General features: G+C 40.2%; 1 protein-coding gene and 1 non-coding gene across 5 annotated transcripts; both read left to right on the top strand.

The window, feature by feature from the left end:
• Positions 1-478: 478 nt before the first annotated feature.
• Positions 479-23,495, top strand: PANK2 (pantothenate kinase 2). Of its 4 annotated transcripts, none has more exons than XM_056813725.1 (7): positions 479-1,064; positions 8,592-8,944; positions 14,629-14,882; positions 15,568-15,744; positions 16,840-16,963; positions 20,580-20,705; positions 21,468-23,495. In XM_056813725.1, the coding sequence occupies exons 1-7, from the start codon at positions 488-490 to the stop codon at positions 21,516-21,518; spliced, it is 1,662 nt and encodes a 553-aa protein (XP_056669703.1). In that variant the 5' UTR covers positions 479-487; the 3' UTR covers positions 21,519-23,495. The 4 variants fall into 4 exon arrangements, with proteins under 4 accessions (XP_056669703.1, XP_056669707.1, XP_056669713.1 ...); XM_056813738.1 differs by lacking the exon at positions 479-1,064 and adding an exon at positions 1,702-2,251; XM_056813729.1 differs by lacking the exons at positions 20,580-20,705; positions 21,468-23,495 and adding an exon at positions 18,463-19,581.
• MIR103-2 (microRNA mir-103-2) lies at positions 17,219-17,302 on the top strand. The gene has a single exon (NR_032161.1). It is a non-coding gene; the product is annotated as a microRNA mir-103-2 (primary transcript).
• Positions 23,496-27,442: the final 3,947 nt, after the last annotated feature.

Below are 27,442 nucleotides of genomic sequence, written 5' to 3'. Positions count from 1 at the left end.
GATCCGGGGTTTTTGGAGGCACGTTTGGGGTGGTGACTTCATAACATAAAGCAGCTGGTTTGGGAGGATAATGGGGGGCCCCGTAGGGGGATGGAGTTTGTAAGGGTTTTTTTGGCGGGAGTTCTGGGGCTTTACAAGTTTTAGGGGTGACGTTATCTTAGGAGCGGTTGAAGTTATTTTTGGCAGCTGACATGATTTGGGGGGGATGGGCTTGGGGGAGGGGGCGCCTGGCGGGAAGGGGGCGGGGCAGACAGCACTGGGGGGAGGGAGCCTGGAATAGGCGGGAGCGCGGAGTTCCACCTACTCCCCGTACAGTCGTCTTCCCGCCCACGGGGCGATGGAGGCGGGAACACACTCCAATTGGTCCCACCTTCTGTCAGTCTTATTCTTCAGACTTCATTGGGCAAGAGCATCTCTCTCTCACTCTCTGACCCACCCCCTCTTTCTTGCCTCCCTTCCCCCTCCTACTCTGCGCCTTTCCCATTGGATGGAGATGCCGTCACTCTTGCCCCATCCGGGAGCTCATTGGGTGGGCCGCCGCGATTGGTTCGCTCTGCGTCGGCGCACAGGGTGGAGGCCCGCGAAGGGCGGGGCGTCGGCTGAGGTAGCGGCGGCCGAGGAGGAGGAGGCGGTGGGCACGGGGGGCCGGCACGGGCGGGAGAGGCGGCGGCTGCTGCTGATGGGAGCAGGCCGGTCCGAGGCGCCCATGGAGCACCAAGGCAGGGCCGCCGCCGCCCCCGCCGCCGCCGCCACCATTACCACCACCGCCGCCGCTACCGCCGTCAGCTCCCCCCCGGGGCCGCCGGCCTCCGCATCGTCCTCGTCTGGGGAGCCGGGGCCCGGGGGGCCGGTGCTGGAGCCGCGGAGGCGGGAGCCCGCCCGACGTCGGGCCAGCAGCACCTCGGCCGCCTCCTCCTCCTCTCTGACCTCCTCCGCCTCCGCGGCCGTTGACAGCCAGTTCCGGGGAGCGGCGAGCGGCGTGAGCCGGGAGCGGCCGGGCTCTTACAGCGGCGCTACGCACGCTACCCGTCAGCGGCTGGAAAGCCTCAAGAAGAACCGGCCACGTAAGTGACGCCTGCCCGCGCTCCCCGGCCCGCCCGCTCGCTTCCTCCAGCTCGGGCCGCCGTTTTTTCCCGCGCGCGCGCCCCCGCTCCACTGCGGAGCCAGGGCGCGCCCCCGCGCAATTAATCGGGACCGCGCGCCGCGCCTCCCTTCTCTCCTCGCCTTGCCCCGCCCCTCCCCTCCCCCTGATCGCCCCGCCCACCCCACCACCCTGCCTCCTTGCTTTCCCGCCCCCTCCCCTGCTTCTTCCTCTCGACCCCCCCTTCGACTCTCCCCGACCCCTCCCTCCCCCTTACGCTGCTTCCCCTTTCTTCTTTATCCCCCCTCCTCACCTCACCACTTCCTTTCCCCTCCCCCTCCTCTGCTCTACCCGACCTTTTCCCCCGCTCGTTCCATCTCCCTTTTCCCCCCATCTTTTGTCTTTCCATTTCCATTCCGGGTCTTTACCGGTTACGTACCCCTTTTGCCAGCCCTTCCCTCCAGAAAATCTCGAAGCCCTTTACATTCAGCTCCAAAGTCATGGGGGAATACGGGATTTAGGGGGTGGGGGTGAGCTAGTCCGTGTTTTGGACGAGTTGGAAGGGCCTGGGGGGGGGGGCTCTTTAGTTTCAGCCCCAGGCTTGATCGGGAGTCACCAGTGTTGCCTTTGCACACTCTTTTTCTGGGATGAAAGACCTCCTTGGCCCTGGAGTGCTGGGCCTCCACGCCGGCCCCTCCTCACGAAGAGGGGAGGCCGTCGGGGGTCTCTTGGGCTATTCTGCTGTCCTGGGTTGGAGCTTGGGCAGCTGAGCCCTGGGTGTCCTTCCTTGAAGCCCTTCCTCTGTCTCCCAAGGGCTCCAATTTTCAGCCAATTTGCTTTGGCATCCCCCTGGAAATGGGCGTAGAGGAGAGAGGGCTCAAATAGAGGGGGTCGTTCCAGTTTTTCCCCTTATTGCCTAGGTGACCTTGGGTATTTCCGGGATCCATTGGGGGGGGGGCTCCCCGGCTCTGCTCAGGGCTTTGAGCAGGAAGAACTCAAGAGCCCCCGACCAGGTGGTTGCCCTCTGAACTGCTCTTGGAAGGGGGCCGCTGTCGGGCTCACCTCGTGGCTCTTTCGTTTATATAAATCCGGGGGTTTGATGGATCTGTCTGGAAAGATGTTTTTCATCCCTCTTCATACATCCCCTTTTAAAATACATTGACTCTTAAGGTAGGTCTTTCGGGGATTTCCTAGGTGAGTGTTTTTTATGGGATCAAAAGCGATTTTCAGGGGCAGCTGGGTGGCTCCATGGATAGAGCACCAGGCCTGGAGTCAGGAGGATCTGGGTTCACATCTGGTTTCAGATACTTCCTAGCTGTGTGGTCCTGGGCAAGTCACTTAACTCCATTGCTCTAGCCCTTACCACTCTTCCGCCTTGGTACCAATTCTAAGATGGAAGGTAAGATTTTTTTTAAAAGTCATTTTCCTTGGGAAACAGACTTCTTTCCAGATGGCACTTGCCCTTTTGAGTTTTCCTTGTTCTAAAATAGGAGAGACCATTTCCCCTCATTTAAGAGTCTTTACCCTTTCTTAGCTATCTCCTTTCAGTAACTGGATCCTGGTCTCCCAGAGATTTTTCTTAAAAGTTTTTCCCAAGCCGAAGAAATGCTTCTAATCTTGTGCATGCTGTTCTTCATAAACCTCCCGATTTTTTCCTAATAGACAAAAACCTGCATCTTGAATCCTTCATACTGAGCCCAAATGATTCTTCCCTTTCTTTATCTGTGTTAAACATCTTTTCCCCCATGTCCAATACCTTAACGCTGAAGGAAGTCTATTTATGTCTTTCCTTTGCTGAAATTGTTATTAACTCAAATGCGATATTTAAATAATAAAATGGCAGGTATAGATGATGCAAATTTATTTTATCCCCATTGTATGATGCCACATTCTTAATTTTAAGTACTTAAGTTTAGTCGCACATTTAAATTAATATCAGTGCATAAAGTATAATTTTTCAGCCCATTAATCAGGATTCCATGTCATGACACCAAATTTTTGGTGCAGGATAAGAGGAGGAGGGAGTGAGAAGTGTCCTCAATATTTTATGTACAGGCATTCATTTTATATGGTCTCAGTGAGCTCTATTTTTGTCAAACATATTTATATCATTTAATCTTTGCTAGCATAGATTTGTCTTGAATTGTAAAGTTGAATATTTTTACTGCTAGTTTTATGCTTCTTTATTTCAATGACACAAATCCTTAGAGGTTGCCATGTTCTCTCTTACCCCATGTCCTAGTGAAGAATTATATTAACTCCAATAATGTGATGAAAATACATAATTTCCTTAAAGTTTCTGTAATGTTGTGGGGTTCCTTCATGCATATGGAGAAGAAACAGCATTATTACGGGGATAAGGTCTGGACTTATGATTTTGTTAGTATAGGGGTCTCAGAGGTGAGGAAACTCCCTCTTCTACCTCTTGCAACTTTTATAGCCTTAGTGAGTTGTCTAGAGCACAAGGTTAAATAATTTGGGGAGGACTTGAAAAGGCAATTTTAAAAAGTGAGTTTACCCAGATCTGTATTGTAGAAAATGTCTGCTGTCTTTGTGTGAAATATTTGCTCTTGTTTTGGAGCATGACTTCAGATCCCATTTGAAATTGAGGTAGGAAACTCACTTCTACTATTCATTCTAAAGAATGAGTTTTGAAGGATATAATTCTCTCTTAGTCCTTCCTTCCAAGTAGCTCAGGTGAGTCTTGGTAAACAGGAGAGGAGCAGCCCTTTGTTTATTTCTTCAGATGTTCTTTCCTTACCCTAGTGACAGATCAGGTTACCTTGTTGGGCTCTCATTGAAATGGCAGAAAACCATTTGTGCTCTCCTGTCTTACTTGACTACAGAATTGTTGACATTTGAAACTTTCTGGAGTGTGTGTGTGTGTGTGTGTGTGTGTGTGTGTGTTGGAAGTGGGAGGGCTGACAGAATTTTTTTGTGCTGATGTGATCAAGTACTGGATACATAATGGGGAACTTTGGAAGATTTCCTTTGCTCACATCTCCCCTCTCATTGGTGTATTTATACAAGGTCAAAATGCCTTTTAATTTGCTCTCTCCTTACCTACCGCTTTAATATTCAAGTTACCAGAATGTATACAGGTTGGTTTTTTTTTCTGAGTAAATTTATCTTTCTTTTTTTTAATTTAAAAAAGTAAAATTATTAGAAAAAAATTTTTTCCATGGTTCCATGATTCATACTGTCTTTTGCCCCTCTTCCCTCTCTTCCCTCTCCTCTCCCGGGAATGACAAGCAATTCTACATGGTTATACATATATTATTACTCAAAACCTATTTCTATATAATTTGTTTTTGTAATAGAGTAGTATTTTTAAACCAAAACCCCAATTATATATCCATATAAACAAAGAACAAATCATGTTTTCTTATGGATTTCTACTACCACAGTACTTTCTCTATATGTGGATAGCTTTTTTTCTCATAAACCCCTCAGAATTGTCCTGGATCATTGCATTGCTATTAGTAGCAAAAGTATTAATTTGATCTTCCCACAGTGTTTTAGTTACTGTGTATAATGTTCTCTTGGTTCTGCTTATTTCACTCTGCATCAATTCGTTTTTTTTTTTTAAACCCTTACCTTCCATCTTGGAGTCAATACTGTGGAGGTCTTTTTTAATCCTTATAGAAATCAAATCAATTCATCATTCCTTATAGCACTATCATAAACTGTAATTTGTTCAGCCATTCCCCAATCAAGGAATATCCCCTCATTTTTCCAAGACCAACTATAAATATATTTTTACAAATAGGTCCTTTCCCATTTTTAAAAATATTTTTGGGATACAAACTAGTGGTATTGCTGAATCAAATTCTTTTAAAGTCCTTGGGACATAATTCAAAATTGCTATCTTTCCCTTTAAATTAGACTTTGGTTCTATTTCTTAACTTGTTTTTACTTTAAATAAGGAAACTTTGTTTCCTCACTGAGTATGATTTACCAGTAGGTATTGCTGTTTTTTCACTAACTTAATGTTTTAAAGTTATTATTTAATCTTCCTAGGTCTCAATTTCTATCCACAAAAATGAATGAAATATCTCCAGGGTTCTGTCTAGCTTTAAAATTCTTTGAGTCTGATTCTGGATTATTAACCATATGCCATTGTATTTTTTCTTTCTTGATTTTCTTCAAATCCTTTTGTATTTTCTAGGTGCCTGGTTACTTTCTTGTCACCTATTCACCAACCAGTATTTATTAGCTGCTGTATAATAGACATTATGAAATAATAAATAGGGTTTCTTTCATACAAGGTTACAGTTCATTTGGAAAGATGATATTTAATATCTGTAAAATAATTTGAACAGGCAAATGCCAAAATGAATTGCATAAGCTTTAGTAGAATTTTAGAGGAGGAAAGTTGTGTTCACCAAAGTCTAAACAGAATTCATGGGGAAAATAGTCCAAAGCTAACCCCCAAAAGATGAGTAGGATTTGGATGTGCAAAGAGTAGCTAGAGAGAGCACACCAAACAAGAGGCATACAGAAGGAATCAATGTGCAGGTATAGGGATGAACATGGTTTAGATAAGGAATGATGAGACTGTACTATCCTGTTCGAAAAATTTTGTTGCAACATATTGTGGATTAGGTGCTTTTTTTATGCCTACTTACTGTAAGTGTTGCAAGGGTGTAAGTCAGTCTTTGGAATGATGTTTGTGGGCAATAAGAAGTGAGAGAAAGATGGGAATCTCACGTGGTACAGGGATTAGATTAGACATTAGATAAGTGAGGAACAAAACAAAACTTAAAATAAGCTCAGATTCTATGAGAACAGAAAAAGATGTGAATGGCTAGGGATGGAAGCCAGAAGGTGCACAATGGCTTATAGCTATAGGAGCTGAAGCTCAAGTATGGCCAAGCTGGTTGCCACACACCAGTTCTGTTAATGATACGGTTTTGAAATCCTGCCCTCCTTAGGAAGACTTTGAACCCTTTATCCTAGCAATCAAGCCTTGGAAGTTTGATTTGAAGCTTGAATATGCCAACTTAGTAGACCTTGTTTTCTCGTTATTACTACATAGCCAGGAATTGTACCAAGTTATTATAACATGTTTGTCGAATTGGGACAAAGAGGAGCAGCTTGGAGCAGCAAGGGTGTGCTGTGAGTTGTCTTGGTCCTCTTCATTCTCTTGCTAGGCTCCAATTTAGCAGGAAATCAGGTCAACTCTTGTGACAAAATGAGTAGAGCATAAAAGGGGCTTTTTTCTTTCAAGTGGAGTGTTTTGCCAACTTCAAATGTATATGAGCCCAAGTCAAACATGGCCTGTCATCTCACAGAAATAAAGCTAGCAATATAAAATGTTGACAGTATCTAAATATAGTCAAAAGGAAAGTGAATTATGCAGTGGTAAAATGGTACAGTGTGTTGTATTTTAAGAGTCTTCAATGGGCCTGCACATATGAATCATACATTTGGGTAATAATATGGTTCTAAGTATTTCAGTGTCTGCCCTCTTGTTTAGCTGGGGAAAGGACAAGCAAAAAGAACCATATATTATGTTATCAACACATCTTACTTAAACTTAAATTATAGATGGAAGAGAAAAAAACCTAATTCAGTACTGTATTCAGTAAAAAAAAGGGAGGGAGATTCCAAATTGGCTCTTTATAAAACAGTAAAGATATTTGAAGCTTTAATCCAGTCTCTTAGAATTCATAACTTGGTGCCTGCTTATCCTTATGTAGTTATTGTCTTTTTGAGTCTTTGGGAGCATTTGGCTTTTTTACATGCTCGTACTGGTAATTGGAAGTTAAAATGTATGCTCTCAAAAACTCATTGCTGTATTTCATTGAATGAGGTAATACTTTTTTTCCTCTCCAAACAAAAACTTCTTGGGGTCTGCTATTATACCATGTACAGTGTTGATTTCCTGATTGACTCCCCCTTTTGTGGAAACAGAAATAATCATCTCTCATGATTTAGTTACATTATATGTTGCATATGGAAACTTAATTGTGATGGGTGTAGGTTAGCCCTTCTTCCTGAGGATTGTAGATCTACTTTTAAAAATACCAGGAATGTTAACTTAGCTATTTTCCATTGGGAAACAATTCTGAATATGGCCTTAGTTCTTTTTAGAAACCCTTTCTGCCATTTAGAATGATTTAAATCTACTCTTAGTTCTGTTGATACTCTCAGACAAATTTTGTTTGGTACAACAACTTTCTTTGAGTTGGAACTGAAGTAATTATCTGTTTTTCATTTAAACTGTGAGGTCAAGTAGGAATTTTTTTTCCTTGAACCAAATTAATGGAGTGTTTTGGAGAGGTCATATAGCAGGTTTTCTAAAATGGTGTGAATTTGGATAGATTTTGATGGAATTTCAGAGGACAGAAATTGTATATTTTTAAAGTAGATAAATAAAACCACAAGGCTATTGTGTCATTTGGCTTATTGTTATTTGGTTCATTGTTAACCTTTTTATTTGTAATATTAATTTTTGAGTGCGGGGACTGTTTCATCTTTGTTTTTCTTTTCCCAGGTCCTAGCACAGTGCCTGACACATAGTACAGTTGTTGCTTAATAAATGCTTATTGATTGGTTGATATGAGTTTTAACCCTGCTACCTTTTTTTGCTTAAGACTCAGCAAACTTAAGCCATGGTATTCTTGCTATCTTTTGGTGACTTGATAGGACAATTCAGTTCACTAGTACTACCCTTATTCCCCATTAGTTTGTGGTTAATCCAGAAGTATATAGATCATCTTCCCTTATGTGGATAGTCATTGCTCTAAATCGATTTTTCCAATGTTGATGTTTGTGATTCATTATTTTAAATCTTATGGAAACTGACTATGAAAATAAATGTGACATTGTTTAAATCATATAGAGGCATGCAGTGCTAGTTTTAATTTCTAAATTTGACCTTTGTCTTATATTTGCTTTCATACATGATTTTGAGATCTCATTTCACCAGGTGTTGTCTTTTCCGTATACTCTGAAACAAGGTTCTGGTTTAGTTGTGGTTAGACCTGATCCTGATGGATAACTAGAAACTTTTAGCCATGTTACTTAGAATCACAGTATCTGCTTGGCTTAAAAGTTAATTAAGGCAATAGTTGAGAAAAGCTGCCTTCAGAGGTTTTTGAAAATGTACATTTTATTTAATCTGAATATGACTTTTTTGATGTTTTCTTAATTTGCCAATTAAATATGAAAATGAAGGAACTGTACATTTTAGAGATAAAGCTATGGATAGTTCAAGAGGTTACATTTAATGAAGCATGGTTTAAGTTTTGACTTTTTAAAAATAGTGCATTCACCCCCAAATAATGCCTATGTTAAGACCATAATAAGACTGTTCACCAGAATTGTTATAAAAAATAGGGCAATTAAACTTTTTCAATCCATAGTCCCCTTGCAAATTGTAGGGTGTAAACTGAGATTGCATAGCTAACTGATAGGCAGGGATTACAGTTTATTGTTGTTGGTTATTGCAGCTGCAGAAAAAATAAGAATTTTTTCTTTTTTTTCCCTTTTATTTCCCATTTAGTCTTTCCGTGGTTTGGCTTGGATATTGGTGGAACCTTGGTCAAGCTGGTTTATTTCGAACCCAAAGATATCACTGCTGAAGAAGAGGAGGAGGAAGTGGAAAGTCTTAAAAGCATTAGGAAATACCTAACCTCAAACGTGGCATATGGGTCCGCAGGCATTCGGGATGTCCACCTTGAATTGAAGGATCTGACCTTGTGTGGACGTAAAGGCAATCTGCACTTTATACGCTTTCCTACTCATGACATGCCTGCTTTTATTCAAATGGGCAGAGATAAAAACTTCTCAAGTCTCCACACTGTCTTTTGTGCCACTGGAGGTGGAGCGTACAAATTTGAGCAGGATTTTCTTACAGTATGCATTTTTTTTTAGCTTATATACAACTTTATAGTCTAATAATTTGTTTTAAAATAGTACTGTAGGTAATGGTGGAAGCATTTCCATCTACTTAATTATTTTAAGTCTTAGCCTTCTAAATTTAGCTTTTTTAAGTCAGGTTTGAATTACATTTGATTGGGAAATAAATGAATAGCAAAAGTGAGGTTGTTAAATAAATGCAGCTTTTTTTTGCTAACTTTTCATATGTCATAGAAAGAATCAGATCTATTAAAGTATAAAATTTCATTTCTTTGGTCTCTATATGTTGAATTTATGAAAAATTAAACATAAAACAGAGAAGGAAATACTTGAAAAGAAATTTTAAAAGCTAGACCATATCTCTCAATCTATAATCTATGCTTCCCCATGGTTACTTGTAGACATATTGCCAAATGACTCAAATTATTATTATAAAGATATTTTATTTGATCAATTACATATAATAACAAATTTCCACATAAGTTTTCCAAAGTTATATGATCTAAATTGTCTTCTTCCCCCTTTTCTCCTGGAGCTGGCAAGCAATTTGATCTGGGCTTTATGTGTATTATCATGCAAAACATTTCCATACTGATCATTTTGGTAAGAGAATTATATAAAACCAAAACCCAAATAAATTAAAGTGAAAGTCATGCTTTGATCTGCATTCCAACTCCAACAGTTTTTTCTCTGGAGATGGATAGCATTCTTTGTCATAAGTCTCTTGGAATTGTCCTGGATCATACTGAGAGTAGCTAAGTATCACAGTTGGTCATTTTACAGTATCACTGTTACTTTGTACAATGTCCTCCTGGTTTTATTTGCTTTTCATTGTGCATCAGTTTATGAAAGTTTAGCTCTTTCTGAAATCATCCTGTTTAGCATTTCTTACAGCACAGTAGTATTCCATCACCATCATATACCACAATTTGTCCAGCCATTCCCTAATTGATGGACACCTATCCCTTCAATTTCTAATTCTTTGCTACCACAAAAAGAATAGCTGTAATTATTTTTGTACAAGTAGGTTCTTTCCCCTTCAATAAATATTTAAAAAAAATAATGGAAGATAAGCAAAGATTAATTGACAAAAGGAAAAATATTGCCCATGTCTTCAAACATTCAAACTACAGAAAAACTTAAAAAAAGTTATCTTCATACTGTTAGATTGCTCAGCCTCACCCTAGGTCCCAGTTAAAAAGAATATTTCAAATATACTGTTATTTCAAATACCTTTTCAGTTTTATGTCTTGAGACCAATGTTACCAGAGGGCAGGCAAAGAAGGGATTTATTTGCCCTTCCTTTTCATCAAACAGTATACATATTTAATATTAGACTATACTGGTGTTCTTCAATGAGTGTGATTAGACATGTTAGTCCTTCTAGACCAAGACTTATTTTTGCTTTATTTCCTGTTATGAGGATAAAAAGTGGGCTGTGCTTGTGTGAGAGAGAGATTGGAAAATACAGTAAACATAATCTGGAGCTCTGGATTTTAGGGTTTTTGTTTTTTTTTTGGTGATTTTGGAGTTTTCAGTTTTAGTCACCTTACCTGTAAAATGAGAATATTGGACTAGATGATTTCTAAGAACTTTTAAGCCCCCAGGATTTTAAATCTTTAGAAAACAAATGTCATGCAGGTTATGAATGGTTTGAGGAGGGTGGGATAGATGATATCTCTTATTTTCCTCTCCTATTCCCCTGAAAAACATTCTTTTAGTTGAGTGAATTGGCATAGGCGTGCCACAGAGTAAACTTTGGAGCTTTTCTAGAGGAGAAATGAAGATAAAATGGAGGACATAACTGTCTCTGAATTTCCTTCTGATATATTGTAAAGGTGTTGAGGTGACATTCATGGAATACTATATACGTGGAGTGGAGTTAGTACAGTGGGGATAGTACATCAGGAACCTGGAGTAAAGAAGACCTGAGTTTAAATCCAGCATCAGCCACTTAATAACTATATGACCCTGGGCAGATTATTTCACCTCCTAGCTGCCTCAGTTTCTTTATCTGTAAAATGGGGATAATGATAGCACTTTTCTCTCCCAGGGTGGTTGTGAGGATCCAGTGAGATGGCATTTGAAAAGTGCTTTATAGATGAGGAATTGAAGCTCCAAGAAGGGAAAGGATTGGACCTTGCTAGGGCTGTGAGCCCAAGTTTTGCTGGCTCTGAGGCCACTTCTCTTTCTGCTGTTTCTCTTCTACCTTTTTCAGATCTTATGCATGTCAGCACTGGCCTTGTGTTTGAATTGTGGGGCAAGTGTTGATAAAGGCCCATTCATGCTTAGGGCTGTGAAAATACAGCTAAGCAGAGGAAGCTTTTTGTAGGTAAGTGCTGATAGGCACAGACTTTTCACTCAAGAAATGTCTGTTATAACAGGAGTGTTCTTTTTTGTTTCTCTGGGTTTACTTTATTCTTGTTAATTCCTTTAATTGAAAAATTTTAAAAAGACCTTATTCTAATTTAAAAACAAACTGATTTTAAAAATATGTTATTGGAACATTGTTTTTATTTTTTATTTTTTATTTAGAATCACAGGATAATAGGTTTAGAGACAAAGAGACACATTTAGTACAATCTCCTTATTTCACAGATAAGGGAATGGAGTCATAGGCAGGGACTTGCTCTCAAGATCACACAGTTAGTCAAACCCCCCATCTTTGAACTTCAAATTCAGCTCTTTCTAATGCAGCTTATTACTTCATTCTATTGATGTGCTTATCTAATATAGGGTTGCCATCAGTTGGTACAATGTACTTTACATTATTATAAGAAAACAAAGAAGCACCCTAAGTGATGACCTGTCTTAAATAGAGATGGGCTTTTGTTTTTTTAGCAGGGGCATTTGTAAAAGTCATTGATGTCTACTTTTAATTTATTCTAAGTTACCCAAGGATAGGAAAATGGTTTTTCTTGAAATTTTATTTCTACTATTACCATGAAAAAATGATTTTTGATTTTTTCTTACCTCTTAAATGAATTATTTCTATTACTCTTTAAAAGAGAAAATAATCCTAAATTAAATTGCCTTTTAATTATGCAGTTCCTCCCACCCCTTCATTTAGTGACCCTTAGAGGACAGGACCCCTTATCTTTGCTTCAAGTCTGTTATGTGGCTGTCCAAATCATTTGGAAAGTTATATGAAATGATATTCATATCTCAGTCATCTATCAGCCAGACCCCTAGGAATTTATTCTGGGACTCATTTTATTTGTAACAAATATGCCTCTTTTTCTACAATAGCTGTTCCTGAGAAGTTGTGTGGAAATTAGGAACTATAGGGTGTCCCAAAAGTTGGCACTTAATCACACTTAATAATCTTTTTAAACTTCTTAATGTTTACTACACAAGGTTTGTCTCAAAAAATCTTATAAAACCCTGTATATTGAAATGCAGTTAAGGAATTTGAGGCTTATTACCAGAATAGGGAATTAGGGAGTTTTCTTTTTTCTTTTTTTTTTAAACCCTCACCCTTCCATCTTAGACTCAATACTGTATATTGGTTTTAAGGCAGAAGAGTAGTAAGGGCTAGGCAATGGGGGTCAAGTGACTTGCTCAGGGTCACACAGCTAGGAAGTGTCTGAGGTCACATTTGAACCTAGGACCTCCCATCTCTGGGCCTGGTTCTCAATCCACTGAGCCACCCAGCTTCCCCCTACTAGGCAGTTTTCTGACCAAAGTGTGTAGCTGGCTGCTGAAATTGTGCATCTTCTGAATCATGGAAATGGAGTTATTATAAAAAGATTTTATAACAAATAATCTTAAAAATGTGAATCCTAATTTGCCTTTTTTGTAATTATAGATATTTTGTATACAATCTTGAATTTGCTTAGGGAAATGTGCCTTTGTTGCTCTCATTAACTTGGATTAGTAAATTCAAAGTTTGAATTACCAGACTGCAGTATGACCCAGAATAGTGCTGGTTTGTCAGAAATAGGAAGAAGTTCAGGGCAGATAAGTCCAAGACAGAACACTTCAGGGCAGCAAACGACCTTGAAAGATAAAAGGGAAAAACTGGTGAGACACCTGTGGCAGAAAAATATCTGAGTTATAGTGGGCCACAAGTGGACTGGGAGTCAAGAAGCAATCTCAGTGAGTGGAATGTTTGCTCTTTGGTAACTAAGAATTAAACTTAAAAAAAAAATCTGTGCTATTATTGAGGGGTTCAGAAAATAATGACTGTAGGTCCTAATGAAGGAATATTGAATTTGATCTAGTAAAGAATATGAAGAATTGTAAAAAGTCATTGATAGTTTTCCAACTCCACAAGTAGTAATAAAGATGTTTTAGAGGTCCACAAAAGAACTTCTGTTATATGTAAGAAAAAACTTGAAGTATTTAAGTAGTTGTCAGGGACTAAGTAACCAAAGGAAGTTGACACATGTTAATAGGTTCAACATATGTCTTTAGGTAGGAGAAATGACCATTATTTTAGAATATTCTGAAGCTAGTAGATCATCTATTTTTTTTAATGAAATAGCATGGTATTAAAAATGATAAAATGCTCTTCTCTAAACCTTGAATTCACTCCAGCAAATAGATATACTTTTCCTGTGAAGAGAGGACATATGTGTATAAGGGTCATATGGGAGGCATATACATAGTAACATGTGTGACCAGAGAACAGTTGTAGAGGGAGAGGTAGGTAATTAATGCCTCAGAACTGCCTGTATCTTTTGATGGTGTCATTGCCTTGTTCTTTGCTGGCTCTGTTCCCTACCAGGCATTGACTGCTTTAGCTGGTTTCCAATTACTCGTGTCTCTTCAGGCATCTTAACTTTTGTCCATCATCCCCTAAGGAGGACTGTCCTTTAGTTGTGCTTCTCCAATGCCTGTGGGCAGAACTACTCCTCAGTCTGCTGTCAGCCCAGGACTCTGAAACTCATCCTGGGCCAGATTATTCAAAGGAAGTAGTGTAGTGGGTAATAGGCAAACTTCATTCTTCCTTAGATTGCCTCATAGTTTCCTGATTCCCTTAATTCAACTATGCTCCAACTTAAGGACTAAGGACTGAGGTTTTGGTTAGTTCTTATTTCACATTTTAACTGCCCAAGTACTCTCAGGAGCAGGTCATGTGTTAAAGAAGCTTTTTGCTTTTTAAACTTGGAATGTTTTGTTTAGATTATTAGAAATGAATTAAGTATCTTCAGACTATATTTTCTAACCTTTGAGAATGATTTCACAATATTAAATTCTATGCTGTGCTATAAAACAACATTCCTTGGTTTCTGCTTCTCTGCCTCCTTTGTGTGTGAAAGTATACTAGCTTAAATAGTATTCCTTTGGTCTGAAGTATGTGCAATTTGTTACATTAGTAATTTTTAAAATAGATTTTTCATATGAGAGATTGACTGGTTTTTTACTTAGCCACTTGATAAAGACACATTTTTTTGGCTGAAAAATGACTTCCCAGACCTCCTTGAGCTTTCATTTGCAGAGTGTTTTTAGGTGTGTGGGGTATTTAGATTTCATCATACTGCCCAGTCTGTCTATTCTCCTCCCTCAATCCTTGCCTCAAAGAGACTGCCCTTTCTGTTCTGTAAAACATACATAAATAACAGAACTTTAATAACTGGACTTCATTTCATATGGTCATGGGGGATACTCTTACCAAAAAAATGTGACTTTTAGCATTTTCAAAACCTAACTGAAATTTTTTTCTTATTTTATTACAGATAGGTGATCTTCAGCTTTGCAAACTTGATGAACTAGACTGCTTAATTAAAGGAATTTTATATATTGATTCTGTTGGATTCAATGGACGGTCACAGTGCTATTACTTTGAAAACCCAGCTGATTCTGAAAAATGTCAGAAGTTACCCTTCAATCTGAAAAATCCATATCCCCTTCTTCTGGTGAACATTGGCTCTGGGGTTAGCATCTTGGCAGTATATTCCAAAGATAATTATAAGCGTGTCACTGGTACCAGGTAAGGTTCATTAATAAGACAGTTAACAACATAGATTTAATGTAAGCTCAGTTTTTAAGGTACTAAAAAGCATGCTTTTGAGGACCTTTTAAATTGTTTCACCATCTAATACAGTGATGGTGAACCTATGGCACATGTACCTAAAAGGGCACACCTACCTTTGCCTGCCAGAGTTCATTACTAGAAAGCCAGAGGGACACAGCGGGTGGTGGCGGCAGTGAGGAGAGTGGTGAGAGTGAAGCACTCCATCTCTAAAAGGTTCCCATCACTGATCCAATAGATTTATTTTTGTTTGTTGACACCCAAACTTTGAAGTTAAGATTTCTTAAAAATTCAGAGTTCCCATTCTTTTTATTTGTCTTAGTCTTGTAGATGATTGTACAGATTGAAGTTGCCAAATGTGTAGTAGGTCAATGTACCAGAGGGGAGACTCATTCCTTCCTCTGCTTGTTGGCTTAGATGAACAAATGTGTTCTGAGTATGGACGTGAATTATTTTCTATGTTAACATTTTTGTATTTGCTCTTAGATGTGACTGACATCTCTTGAGGTCTCTGTCTGGGAGGGTGTTTTTAGCTACATAAAGAAGTTCTCATCCTACTTAAGGTCTCTGTTTTGAAATTTGTAGAGAAGATAATACAATGTGTGATCTGTTTTTTTTATTTTTTTTGTTGTTTTTTAATCAGTCTTGGGGGAGGAACTTTCTTTGGTCTTTGCTGTCTTCTCACTGGCTGCACCACTTTTGAAGAAGCTCTTGAAATGGCATCCCGCGGAGATAGTACGAAGGTGGATAAATTAGTACGAGACATTTATGGAGGGGACTATGAGAGGTTTTCATTGCCAGGCTGGGCTGTAGCCTCTAGGTAAGAATATGTGTGTGTGAAATGGGGACCCTAACATATTTAGGAATAAAATATTTTTATGTCAACTTTGGGGCTAGTTTTTACTACTTGAAAATGTCACATTGCTTTTCTTTAAACTCAGTTTTTTGAGAATTTTCCTGGTTTGTGACTACACTATAAATTATGGTTTCAGTGTATCTGCAGTGTTGAATTTGTATTAATCACTTCAGTTATAGTTGTCCAGTTTAGCTTTTGTAGTGCCATTCTAATTGTAGAGATCTTCTTATTCCTTTACAGAGGTGGGAGGTCCATAAAATGTTGTTTTCACTATTTTAGTTTTTAGTATATTAATCAGTTTGACTTTCATTGTTTCTTTTCCTTTTTTCTCTTTGAAAAACATTTTTTTGTTATTGGATAAGTCTCTGGGAGGGGAAAGAAGAAGAATCCTCAAGAAATTTAGATGATGTGAAAACATGTTATTAAAAACTTACTTAAAGAACACCTAGAGTTGTAATCATACTAATATTATTTTCTCCAAGGTTTTCAAAGAAAGCTGGTTCTCTGTTTAAGCACCTGGACTTTCAGGAATTCTAGAAGTTATTGACTAGAAACTGTGATTCTCTCATTCGTTAAACCTTTGTGGAAATTAGGGGATAGACATTTTTGTTTCTCCCTGACAAATTTGTATCATACATCTTGTAATAATCCAAGCAGAACAGCTATATAGCTGAGTGGTCAAGAAACATGCACTTTTGGGATGGGACAGGAACAGGGAAGGGAATTGAGCCCAAGTGGTTCAGGGCCATGAATCTACTTCTCAGACACTGCTTGAGGAGGCCCAACTATCTCCAGTGACTGAGATGATAAAGAAAAGGCCCAGTTTGAATAGTTTCTACTGCTAATCAGTAAAATTCCAATACAACCATATTACATAGCTGCCTCTTTGACAGAATTTTTTTTCTTTGACTAATTTCTTTATAGTTTTAAAATAAAAATTTTGGATGATCTAAATCTGCTTGTTTAAAAATTGCATTTGATTATACTAAATTTCCAATACCTTTTGCACTGCCTTGTTTTTCCCCTCATAGTGCTGGGTTTTCAATGTTCTCATTATAGTTTCGGAAACATGATGAGCAAGGAGAAAAGAGAGGCCGCCAGCAAAGAGGACCTGGCCAGAGCGACTTTAATCACGATCACCAACAACATCGGCTCAATAGCACGAATGTGTGCTCTGAATGAGGTAATGAAAGAAGCTAATCTCTTTGTGATATTTGGGGAAAAAAAGAAGACTTCCCACATGCCATGGGGCGTTTTTCAGATTCTGGCATTAATGAGGTTGAAAGGACTCGAATTTAGGAGAAGGAAGAAGACAGCAGGTGATCTGGGTGTCACAAGAAGGTGGGAGTTGGAGGGAAGGTAAGAACCTGCTGTGAGGTGGAGGAAGAAAGGGAGCATGAAAACTGGATGCCCCTGGGACACTGGACGGCCTCTCTCTCTTGGTGCTTTCAGCTTCTTTACAGTGCTGCCTTGTTGCATTGATGTCAAGCAGCATTGTACAGGGCTATGAAAGAACCAAGATGGGTCTTCACTTCATTTGGGCAATAAGAGTGTTCTGTAGCTTGATGTTAAAGAAGCATTAGCCTTTTAGGCCTTGTTCATGTATGAATTTGGTTTGAAGTCAACGTTTAGTCATCTGATCATGCTGGGTTTGGAATTGGGATGGGCTGGGTTTGAATTCCAGTTCCTACTAGCTGTGTGTGACCTGGGACAAGTCACTTAACTCCTTACACCCTTAGTTTTTCATCTGTAAAATGCCCCCCTAGCTCCACCTTCCACAGTGGTGATGCTCCTCTTGATGCCAGGGGATGTCAGACTGACGCTAGCCACTGTGGTGAGGTGGATCTAATTTTCATCACACAGCTCCCTATACTGTTTCCCCCTTGTAAGGTTAAAAGTCTGAACCAGTGTCCACCTCCATCTTAAACCAACCCAATCTCAGGAAACCCATGCCCCACATCTCTCAGTTCCCAATATAAAGGAGGTGGAACCCTGTCAGCCAGGAACACTCAGAACAATGGGGCTTCTTCAGGTGCTCTTTTCAGGCCTTCTTAATTAAAAGAAAATAGATTGCTAAAGTCGTCCTCAAAGATTCTAGGGTTCAATAGGAAAATAAGGTGACAAATGATACTTCCCTCTAAGAGAAGCCACAAAAGGAAATTTGCCGGTGGTGTCTTTAATTAAAGCATACAACTATTTAAGCTATCAATTAGAAAAGAAGAGGGTTTAGCAAGCCAAAGAACAGGACACTAAAAAGGGGACATTTTCAGTCTGATGCAATAATTCAGTTGCTTCAGACTTCTTTCCTCACATATTTAGCACTTAGGGAATAGAAACTCAAGGCCCAGAGAGATAGATGGAAGAATACAAGGAGGTCAGTGCTGGAACACAGAGCACTGTAAAGATGGGAAAGGCCTAAGTGGAGCTATGGCACAGGGATTCTTGGATAGCCAGAGGGAACCTGGACCAAAGAAATACTAGAAGATGGCAGAGTAGAGACAGCCAAGATGCCAAGAACAAAACCATCTGCTGCTTTGACAACTAGATCTGCAGCTAGTCATTACTTCTCTTCCTTCCACCCTCTTATCCCCACAGGGCAGTTTTCATTGACTTTTCTAAAGTCCAGCTTTCCCTTCATTTTACTGATATCGTGATCACCCAAACCTCTTCTCTTTTACCTAGATACTCTCTGCTTTGGCACAGTGATGGAGTAAGAGGCTAGTAAGAAGAGACCTATTTCCAAGTGATGACTTTATTTATCAAGCTGTTGGAACACTGGCCTCTCCTCCACCCTCTCACACCTCTTCCCACTGTGAGAAATAAGTTAATGTAGAAGAAACCTGAAGAAAATAACTGACAATTATATAGCACTTTAAGGTCTTGCATTGATCTCATTGATTCTTAAAATGGCCCTGTGAGATGGATCTGTGATCTCAATAATTTGGGAGCCAAGTTAAAGCATTTATCAAGTATAATGGAGCTTACAATGTGCTGAGTACTTTACAATGATCTCATTTGGTCTTCACAACAACTGTGGGGATTAAGTACTGTTACTAACCTCCTTTTGCCCAGGGTCACACAGCTAGTAAGAGGCCCAATTTGAACTTGCATTTTTCTCACTTCAGATTCTTGTCTGACTCTTGTCCATGTCCTTCCATGACTACACTACATGGTGTCATCCCAATGGACTGAAGTCCTACTTTGCCTACTCCAGTAAAGCCCTCTAGCAGTTTGCCTGTCATTTTTTGTCCCTTAGTTCAGTTCTTAAATGATGTTATCTTTTGCTTTGAGTGCTTTAGGAGGGGAACATATTTGATGTTTCTCATTGGCTACTTGTTGCCTTCTGCTCTCACTCACCATCAGTCAACAAGCCTTTGCTAAGTGCTGCTTCTGTGCCAGGCACTGTGCTGAGCTCTGGAGGTATCAATCCCGTGAATGACACTTTTCCCACCCTAACGGGTCTCCATTTTAAACAGAGCACATCTCTCCATTCCCTTTCTGTGACATATTTTTTATACTCTGAAAAGTAGATCAGTGGAATGACTTTAGATAAGGGGACAGGTATGGCATCAAGTATTTATAACCCCAAGAATACTGTACTAGGCAAGGAACTTGGTTTGGTAAAAACTGGGAGAGCCATTTGGTGGGAAATAGGCTCAGACCAATCTTTTTTACCATATATTGCAACAAATTCCAAATGGATAGTACCTTAAATATTACAAGTCATACAAAAAAAGTTGAGATTATGAAGGTACAACTTTTACACCTGTGGGTAAGGAAAGAATTTGTAACCAGATAAAGGATATAGATTTTAAAGGTAAAACACATTATTTGGTTAATTTGTACAAAATCTTTTAAATTGTAGTCAGTGGTGATTTGATGTTGTCTCTGGTCCTCCTGCAAATGTTCTTCGTACAAAGTAAGGACTTTGGCATATAAGGACCTCTTAGCTTCAAACACTGATCCTGGTAAGCCAAGACCCATTTTTGTTGGGAGAGACAACACTGCCAGATGATCAATTAGTGTTTTATGGATGAAGTAAATTGGGAGGTGGTTTTGAGATTTGATCTTTGGTTGTAGTATGTTTCTGGATAGGTTGCTTTTTAGTTTTAGTGACTGCTAACCTAGCAGTGTTTAGTTTTGGGGGTGTGGGATGATGCCTGTGAAATATCAAGGAAACTCACCACCTTAAGGCATCTTTTGACTTTGGGAAGTGATTAGACATTTTTTACAAGATTGAGGATCCTGTAGATGCCTTCATGAGACTTCCTCACTTATATAAGCGTATTAATTAAGGATGTGAGCTTTGAATTCCATTTTAGATAAGTATCGCTTTTTTCTTTTCTACTTTGAACTGAATTTTTGTTCCATTAATTTTGCATTACTCTTAATGTAGTGTTAGACCTAAAAGATAGAGGTACCCAAGATCATTTAGTCTAACCCTCTTTGTTTTTATAGATATGGGAAAGGAGGTAGAGATAGTCCTCCTTGGAAATTTGGTTATACTGTGTATAATAGATAAGGCTACTTCTGCTGAGGTCTCTTCCCTCATTTCTGGCATGCTGTGAAATGGGGGGGTTTGGATTTGGAAAAGCTTAAGAAAGGAGCATGGAAGTCCATGAATAGTTAATATCAGCTAGTTTCTTGCAAATGCTTTTTAGTGTTTCATTTTCCCTCAAATGTTTTACTGATTAAATAGTCTTAAAGATAACCAAAAACGAAAATGCTTTTTGGGTGTGGTTTTAAAAATGGAATGGAAATCATGTTGAAATCTAATTATCTTTTTTCAATGTGCCCAGAACATTAACCAGGTGGTATTTGTTGGAAATTTTTTGCGAATTAATACCATTTCCATGAGACTTCTTGCATATGCTTTGGATTACTGGTCCAAGGGGCAGTTGAAAGCACTTTTTTCAGAGCATGAGGTAAGCCCAATCAAAAAAAAATTTTAATAAAATAGAGTACATGCCTAGTTCTTTTCTGTTAATGGTTGGAGGTTCAAATTAAGTCCTGACTTTTTCATTGGTTTAAAGTACAAGTAAAATAATAAGCATTAATGTTTTCTTTTTGGGAAGAGAGGCCTAAAATGAGTATAACAGATAGTCTGAGTGATGCAGTTAAATAGCTTGGTTTTCCAAAGTAAAATCAAATCAAATCATTATGGTGATTGCATCTTTTCTATTTAGTTATCATGCTATTTTCTTAAAGATTTATTTTATTTTTAAAAAAACTTTTGCCTTCTGTCTTAGAATCAATACTGGGTATCAGTTCCAAGGCTGAAGAGCATTTAGGGCTAGGCATTTAGGGTCAAGTGATTTGCCTAGGGTCACATAGCTAGGAAGCCTCCGAGACCAGATTTGAACCCAGGATCCCCCATTTCCAGGCCTAGCTCTACTTAATTGAGCTACCTAGCTACCCTTCATGTCATTCTGGAAGTTATATGTCCAAAGCAGGACATCCTCTGATGTAAAAAATCCCAATTCATGCTGAAAAATTAAAATCTTCATATGAAATACGATCACTGCTTTTTCTACATGTTGCTGCCCTTGAAAGGAATTCAGATTTGGTAGTTTCATTCCCGCTACCCTCTCCCCAATTATGTTTTGATTTTAGTAATTATTTAAGACAATGTATTTAAGTCTTGGTATGTTTTATTAACAAATGTCTTGGATTTTTTGCCTTTCTAGGGTTATTTTGGAGCAGTGGGTGCTCTCCTAGAGCTGTTGAAATTACCCTGATCTGTTGTCTGAAATTACTACCAGAGCCTTCCACAACCCACAACGGAATATGCAGGCTTTTTTTCCCATTAGAAAGAAAAAAGAGATGTATTCCAGTGGCTTTTATAATAATAGAGTATGACCTGAATCAAAGTGAGAGAAAAGACAGATGTATTTTTTAAGTTGTGAAGAGAAATCTTGAGTTACCCTAAGAGAAACCTCTAAAAGAAGCAAATATAGAGGGGTGGACGCTGCCCATTCATTAAGTAAATCCTCTGTTTAAATTCCTTCGGTAAAGTCATGTTAAACCTGCTGTGTGGGAAATGGTGTCACTCAATGAAGTCTCTTCAGGGGAGCTAGACTTCAGCAGGCAGTGGTTTGGATGTCTTATCCAGAATGTTCAATGTCAGTCACCTTGTCTGTATTCTAATCTAATCACATCTTTTGTAAATATGCTCTTGGGAGTCTTTTCCATGTTATTACTGAAGTGTTGGTTTTCAGGTCTTTGTGTTGATGAGAATGTCAAAGTGTAAAACTGTGATGTGCATGTACATACATCTTTTTAAAAAGTGTTTTATTCTGAAAGGTTCTGTGTATTCAATCCTAGGGGTTTAATGATTTGTGTACCATTTTACTCAACTTTTAAAACTAGTATGTTTTAAAAAAGGCAATTTCAGATTACATTGTAATTTTTTACCTTGTGCTAAAGTATTTTTGAAAGCATTTCCTCTCAAGAGCGGCAATGTTTACTTCCCTTTTTTGTGGATTGGATTGAGACACTTTCTCATTGTGTATATGTGTGGTTTGTCTAGTTTGTATATGAATGAACTAGTGGATAAAGCAAAGTCTGGTCCAGGCTTAATTTAGATTACCCAAAAAGGCAAGCAACTAATAAAATAAAATGGACAAGTTGTCGAGAGGTGGGTACTTGGCTACTACTTCAGATTTAGTAGAAAATTAATTGAAACCTTTATTTGAACATCTTCAGAGAAATATATTTTGTAAGCTATAGAAAATGCATGTTTTCGTGTTCTTTGGAGAATACAGAAGAAATAATCAGAAGAAAAATTCTCTTTAAGAGTCTAGCAGGGAAAAAAATCTTAATTCTGATTTGAAATTGTAACTTTATTAGAAAGTTTTGGTGGGTCCCAACAAACTAATTAGCTCAAACACTGGATTTTCCAAAGTTATAGGATCAGAATTATTTTAGTTTTTACCCCTAAAACTTAACAACTTTGTTTAAGAGTTGTTTTGACAGTGACCTCTGCTGCCATTTGTAACCAAGAGTAGGCAGGCATTGGTGGGTTCCTTCTAAGCACAAAATGTCATCCTCCCAAAGGTCTCAGGCTCCTCCTCTGGCCTGTCTTCTCAGGCCCCGTGCATGGCATTTTCTCCCCTACCCACTGAGGACAATTTTTCTAAAGGAAACTCTTTTAAGGATTAATGTAGTGATGATGTCCTGTTATGGAAGTGGCTATATAGAGCAGTGGTCAGAAAACCAGTTAGGAGATAAACTTGGGAGATATTGGAGGAAATGAGCTCTGTGGAGTCTGGTCTTTCCCCTTGGATTCCATTAGTAGGACAGGCACAAAAAAAGACTCCAGGGAATGACTTGCAGTGTTTTCTGTTGATCGTGCACTGGGGAACATGCCTTTTTTTTTCCTGTCCACTTATCCTTGTTGACCATGTACGTGGTCAGTCGTTTGGCTTAGTGCAATGATGTATTTTATTCAGATAGTGGTGCTGAGCCTGTTCTCAGCCTCTCTTCTCTACTACCCTTCATGTCTCTACTTTGCCTGCTTCATCAGTATTTGTATATCTATGCACACAGCCTTGGAATACTGGAAACTGTTTTGAAGAGGGCCTAGAATTTGGCCTCTTTATTTTGAACACTGAATTTATGTATGCGTGGTGTATTAAAAACTTTCTTTTGTAAAGCAGCTTTTAAAATTTCACTGTGGATACACGATTACAATTATTTTTATATTTTCTAAGTTATTGTTGAATTAATTAGTCTGTATCTTTGAGGTGAAAGAAGAATTGCTTTTATCATGTGGGTTGGAGTGAGCCGTCCTGGAAGAAAACAAAGATAATTTTTCATGCTAACTACTCATTGTCATTGTCATCTTCAGGTTGAACTGTAAAATCTTCACTCGGGAGGTAGCTTAATGTATTAGAGGGGTAAGAATGTTGGATTGGAATGCAAGTCAGTCCCCAAAAGCAGGAAAGCACCAAGTACTTGCTTAGTTAGTGCCAGGCACCAGCAAGGCACTGGGAGAAAAGGAAAAGTCAAGGATCCCAGCCTTGAGGGTTACCATTCTAATGGGAGAAACAAGAAGGAGCCCTCACTAGATCCAGAGAACAGAAGTGGGTGCCAGCTGGCCTGGAGGAGAAGTGGGGAACTGAGCCTTGGAAGGAAGTGTGCGAATAATGCTTCCTATTCAGCTTACAGATTTCCGCTGGGCAGGGCCCTTTCAAGTAGTGTTTAAGGGAATTCATTGCCCACACAGACCTGGCTGTAGGCCAAAGGATAGAGCCTGAATTCGGGTGGGAGTCGAGGGTTGGGACCCGAGGAGGGAGAAGGCAGAAACCAGACGTGGCAGTGGGTTTAGCTCTGAGGGGACTGGATTGAGAATGATCCTGAGCTTGCAGATTCCGAAGGCGAAGAAGATGGCTTGGAGGGATGGATGGAGATGTGAGAATCATCTGCCAGAGCCGATCAGACTGCCGTGATCACCGGGGAGAGGGAAGGGCACAGAGAAAGGAGTGAGTGGGAGTGACATGGATGATGCCCCCTCAAAGGAGACCGAGGAGGGTCCTGAGAGGGAGGGCCGGTAAAGGAGCAGCTCTCTCCTCTGCCCCATTTATACATAAACTAATGGGACTTGTGGCACAGGGGGGGAGAGTGCCGGGTCACCCCTGAACACCTGGATTCAAACCTGGCTTCAGATACTGGCTCAGCCTGGTCAAGTCGCTGAAACCTGTTTGCTGCCATTTCCTTATCTGTCCAGTGAGCTGGAGAAGGAAATGACAAACTGTTCCAGGCTTGGCCAGCATGAAGTCCTGGGGTGGTCACCAAAAATTGGACATGACTGAGACAACGACAGCAGTACTTGTACTATCAGGGAGCTGAGTGGCTCTCTAGCCAGGCCTAGAGACAGGAGATCCTGGGTTCAAATCTGGCCTCAGACATTTCCCAGCTGTGTGACCCTGGGCAAGTCACTTGACCCCCATTGGAACCAATACCCAGTATTAATTCTAAGAGGGAAAGTCAGGGAAGAAGAAAAGAAGGAATAAGCAAATTCTAAGTAAGCTTTTGCTATTTAACTTGTATCTGTTCTTTTGTTGGATGCTGTGGGGAGATTCGCTCTGTACTGTGCAGGTTGTAATCTATTTAGGTGGACAAGACTCACGTCAGACAGTAAAGGCAGCTGCCAAGTGAGTGGTCTAGAGCAGGGATGGTGAACCCTTTAGAGACTGAGGGCCCAACCGGCAGCCTCACACCACATGGGAGTCCCTGCCTTGCCCCAGACTGGGGGGAGCATGCTCTGGCCCACGTGCCAGAGGCTCACCAACACGGGTCTAGCCATTAGGACGAGATAGGAAGGGCATTTACTAGAGTTGGGCCTCCGAGGAATGAGGAGAATTGAAGAGAGTGAGGGGAAGAGCAGACAGGTCATAGAGACCAGCTGGAAGTGTGGAAACCCAGAGGACAAATAGAGCTGGCATCTCTATGGCCACAGGGGCTGCAGTGTTTGATGTCCTCACCTAGGAGGTTCCCATCAACAGTATCATCCCTGTTTCACCAAAGCGCAACGTAGAATTTTTGAGTTAGAAGAGACTTGAGCAGCCCTCTGGGCCAGGCCATAGCCCAGATCATTCCCATGATGAGATGTCTGACAAGTACCTGCTACCTCTGAGACCAGCTTGTTCTACTTTTGGTTAGTTCTTCAGTTTGAGGACTTTTTTGGACATGAATTCTAAATTGGCCTTTGTGGAACTTGTGCATTGCTCGTAATTCTGCCCTGTGGGACCAAGCAACATGGCGAGTCCTTTGCTGCACCTTCCCTTCAGCTCAAATAGCCAGCCTGTACCTAGATTCATGTTTTCTACAAGCTCAATGTGTATTTCCTTCAGGTGATCCTCCTCCGATGAGGCCCTTGGCTTGCCGCATGGTGCCTTTCCTGAAATTGTGTCTGTCCGGTCTCTAGCTGAAGGGGATTCTCCAGATGAGGGTGGCAGGGTAGGAAGGGGCGCTCCTTCTCTGGTTGTGCCTGCCGAGACCCCCCAGCTGCCCCGCATTCTCTGGGCTGCTGGTGAGCTGCCTGTTTGCCACTGTTTGCACACACAGTCATAGTTTCCTCTTATCCCTTGGCCAGTTACATCTCTGAGCTGTTGCTGGATAAGATGAATGGAAGGCCAGTTGTGAGCTACAAACTGGGAAGTAAGTAGTCTTGTTTCCCATCCCATACTTCAAAAAAACCCAAAACAAAAACAAGCAAGTGAAGGGATTGAATGGCTCAAAATCAAGTGGTTCAGAGTGAATTGGAAGTTTATAATGGGGCACTCTAGGATTATCTTTGGCCCCACTCGACATTTTTATAGTGATTTGGATGCTTGTCCAACAGGCATTATGCACCCGGAGCGAACATTTCCTGTAGGTGGTGGTTGTACCCGTGAGTACATTTTTCATCCTGGTCCGGGTCCCCAGCCACTCTGCAGCAGTGTCCTGGAGGGCCTTGAGGCTCCTGTTTTCGCTTCCAGACTTTCTTCGCTGAGTGATCTTTTTTTGGAATTCCACACGATTAAAATTTTCTATCTAGTCAAAACGTGGTTGAGCCCATGACTGGTCCCCTCATTCTCTGGAGCTGTGTGGGTTCCGTTCCACCTCGTTTTCAGCGCCCTGTAAGTGTTGTCTTCCCCAGTTAGGGTGTACACTCCTTGAGGGCAAGGACTCTCCTTTTGCTTGCATTTGTGTTTTCCTCACGCAGCACAGTGCCAGGCACATGGTAACTAAGCTGCCTCTTCCCCCTCAGAATCCCTTTCTTCCTGTAAGATGCAGCTCCAACTGCCTAGATTTATTTCATGTGTCTGTACACATGAACTTTTATGTTCTGTCTTATACGTAATATACGCATGTGTCTCAGGATGTTTTTTTGCAAGTAGGGATTGTTTAATTTTTTTAACCTTTCTGCCTTAGAATCAATACTATGTATTGGTTCCAAGATAGAAGAGTGATAAAGGCTAGGCAATGTGGGTTAGGTGACTTGCCCAGGGTCACACACCTGGCTTGATTTTTTCCGTGTGTCCTCAATACCTAGTGCATAGCTGGCACCTCCAAGGAACTTCCTAGTTTGTAATCTCTGAGTAATAAGTTAGAGTTTTGCCAGGATTCCAGGCCAGCTTGTTGACATAATAAATGCTTTATAAGATTCTTTTGTGGAAATGAAGATTCTTACCCTTCTCTAGTCCTAGGATCCCTTCCTTTTTTTCCTGGGATTTCAGATATTAATGAGAGCAATTCAGCAATCACATCTGCTAGTTTTTTCCTACAGAATATGTGCTTTGGGCCTTTTGACTTGGGCTTGCCATGGGCAAGTAGGTTGCCTCTTTTTCCCTGCTCGGGTAAGAAATCATTTTTGTTCAGTCTTTCCCAATTCAAAGATGATTTTTACAGAGAAATCAAAATGAGGAGAGTCTTTATTTGCCTTAATTTCTCATCCTTTGATCTCTGCTTAAAAAAAGAGTAAGTAGCCTTTCTTCACTACTTCACTACCAGGTCTTTCTAGTTAGAATTCCCTTCCCTCCAGGGTGTGGGAGAAAGGTGCCAACTCGATCCACGTTTATTAAGTGATTTCCATGAAGTCCAGACCTGACCGTATCACTCCCCTGCTCAGTAAAGCCCAGTGCTTCCCTCTTGCTGCTAGGAAAAAGGTTATTTAGCT

The sequence above is a fragment of the Monodelphis domestica genome, chromosome 1 (genome assembly GCF_027887165.1).
Source record: "Monodelphis domestica isolate mMonDom1 chromosome 1, mMonDom1.pri, whole genome shotgun sequence".
NCBI lineage: Eukaryota > Metazoa > Chordata > Mammalia > Didelphimorphia > Didelphidae > Monodelphis > Monodelphis domestica.
This window is presented reverse-complemented; position numbering and strand designations above follow the sequence as displayed.

What these genes read in the sequence shown, in the direction of transcription:
- PANK2 (XM_056813725.1), top strand. Translation starts at nt 488, where the DNA reads ATGGAGATGCCGTCACTCTTGCCCCATCCGGGAGCTCATTGGGTGGGC. An exon ending in TTGAGCAGGATTTTCTTACA is followed by an intron (nt 8,945 to 14,628) that starts GTATGCATTTTT and finishes ATTTTATTACAG; the next exon opens with ATAGGTGATCTTCAGCTTTG. An exon ending in GGCTGGGCTGTAGCCTCTAG is followed by an intron (nt 15,745 to 16,839) that starts GTAAGAATATGT and finishes TTCTCATTATAG; the next exon opens with TTTCGGAAACATGATGAGCA.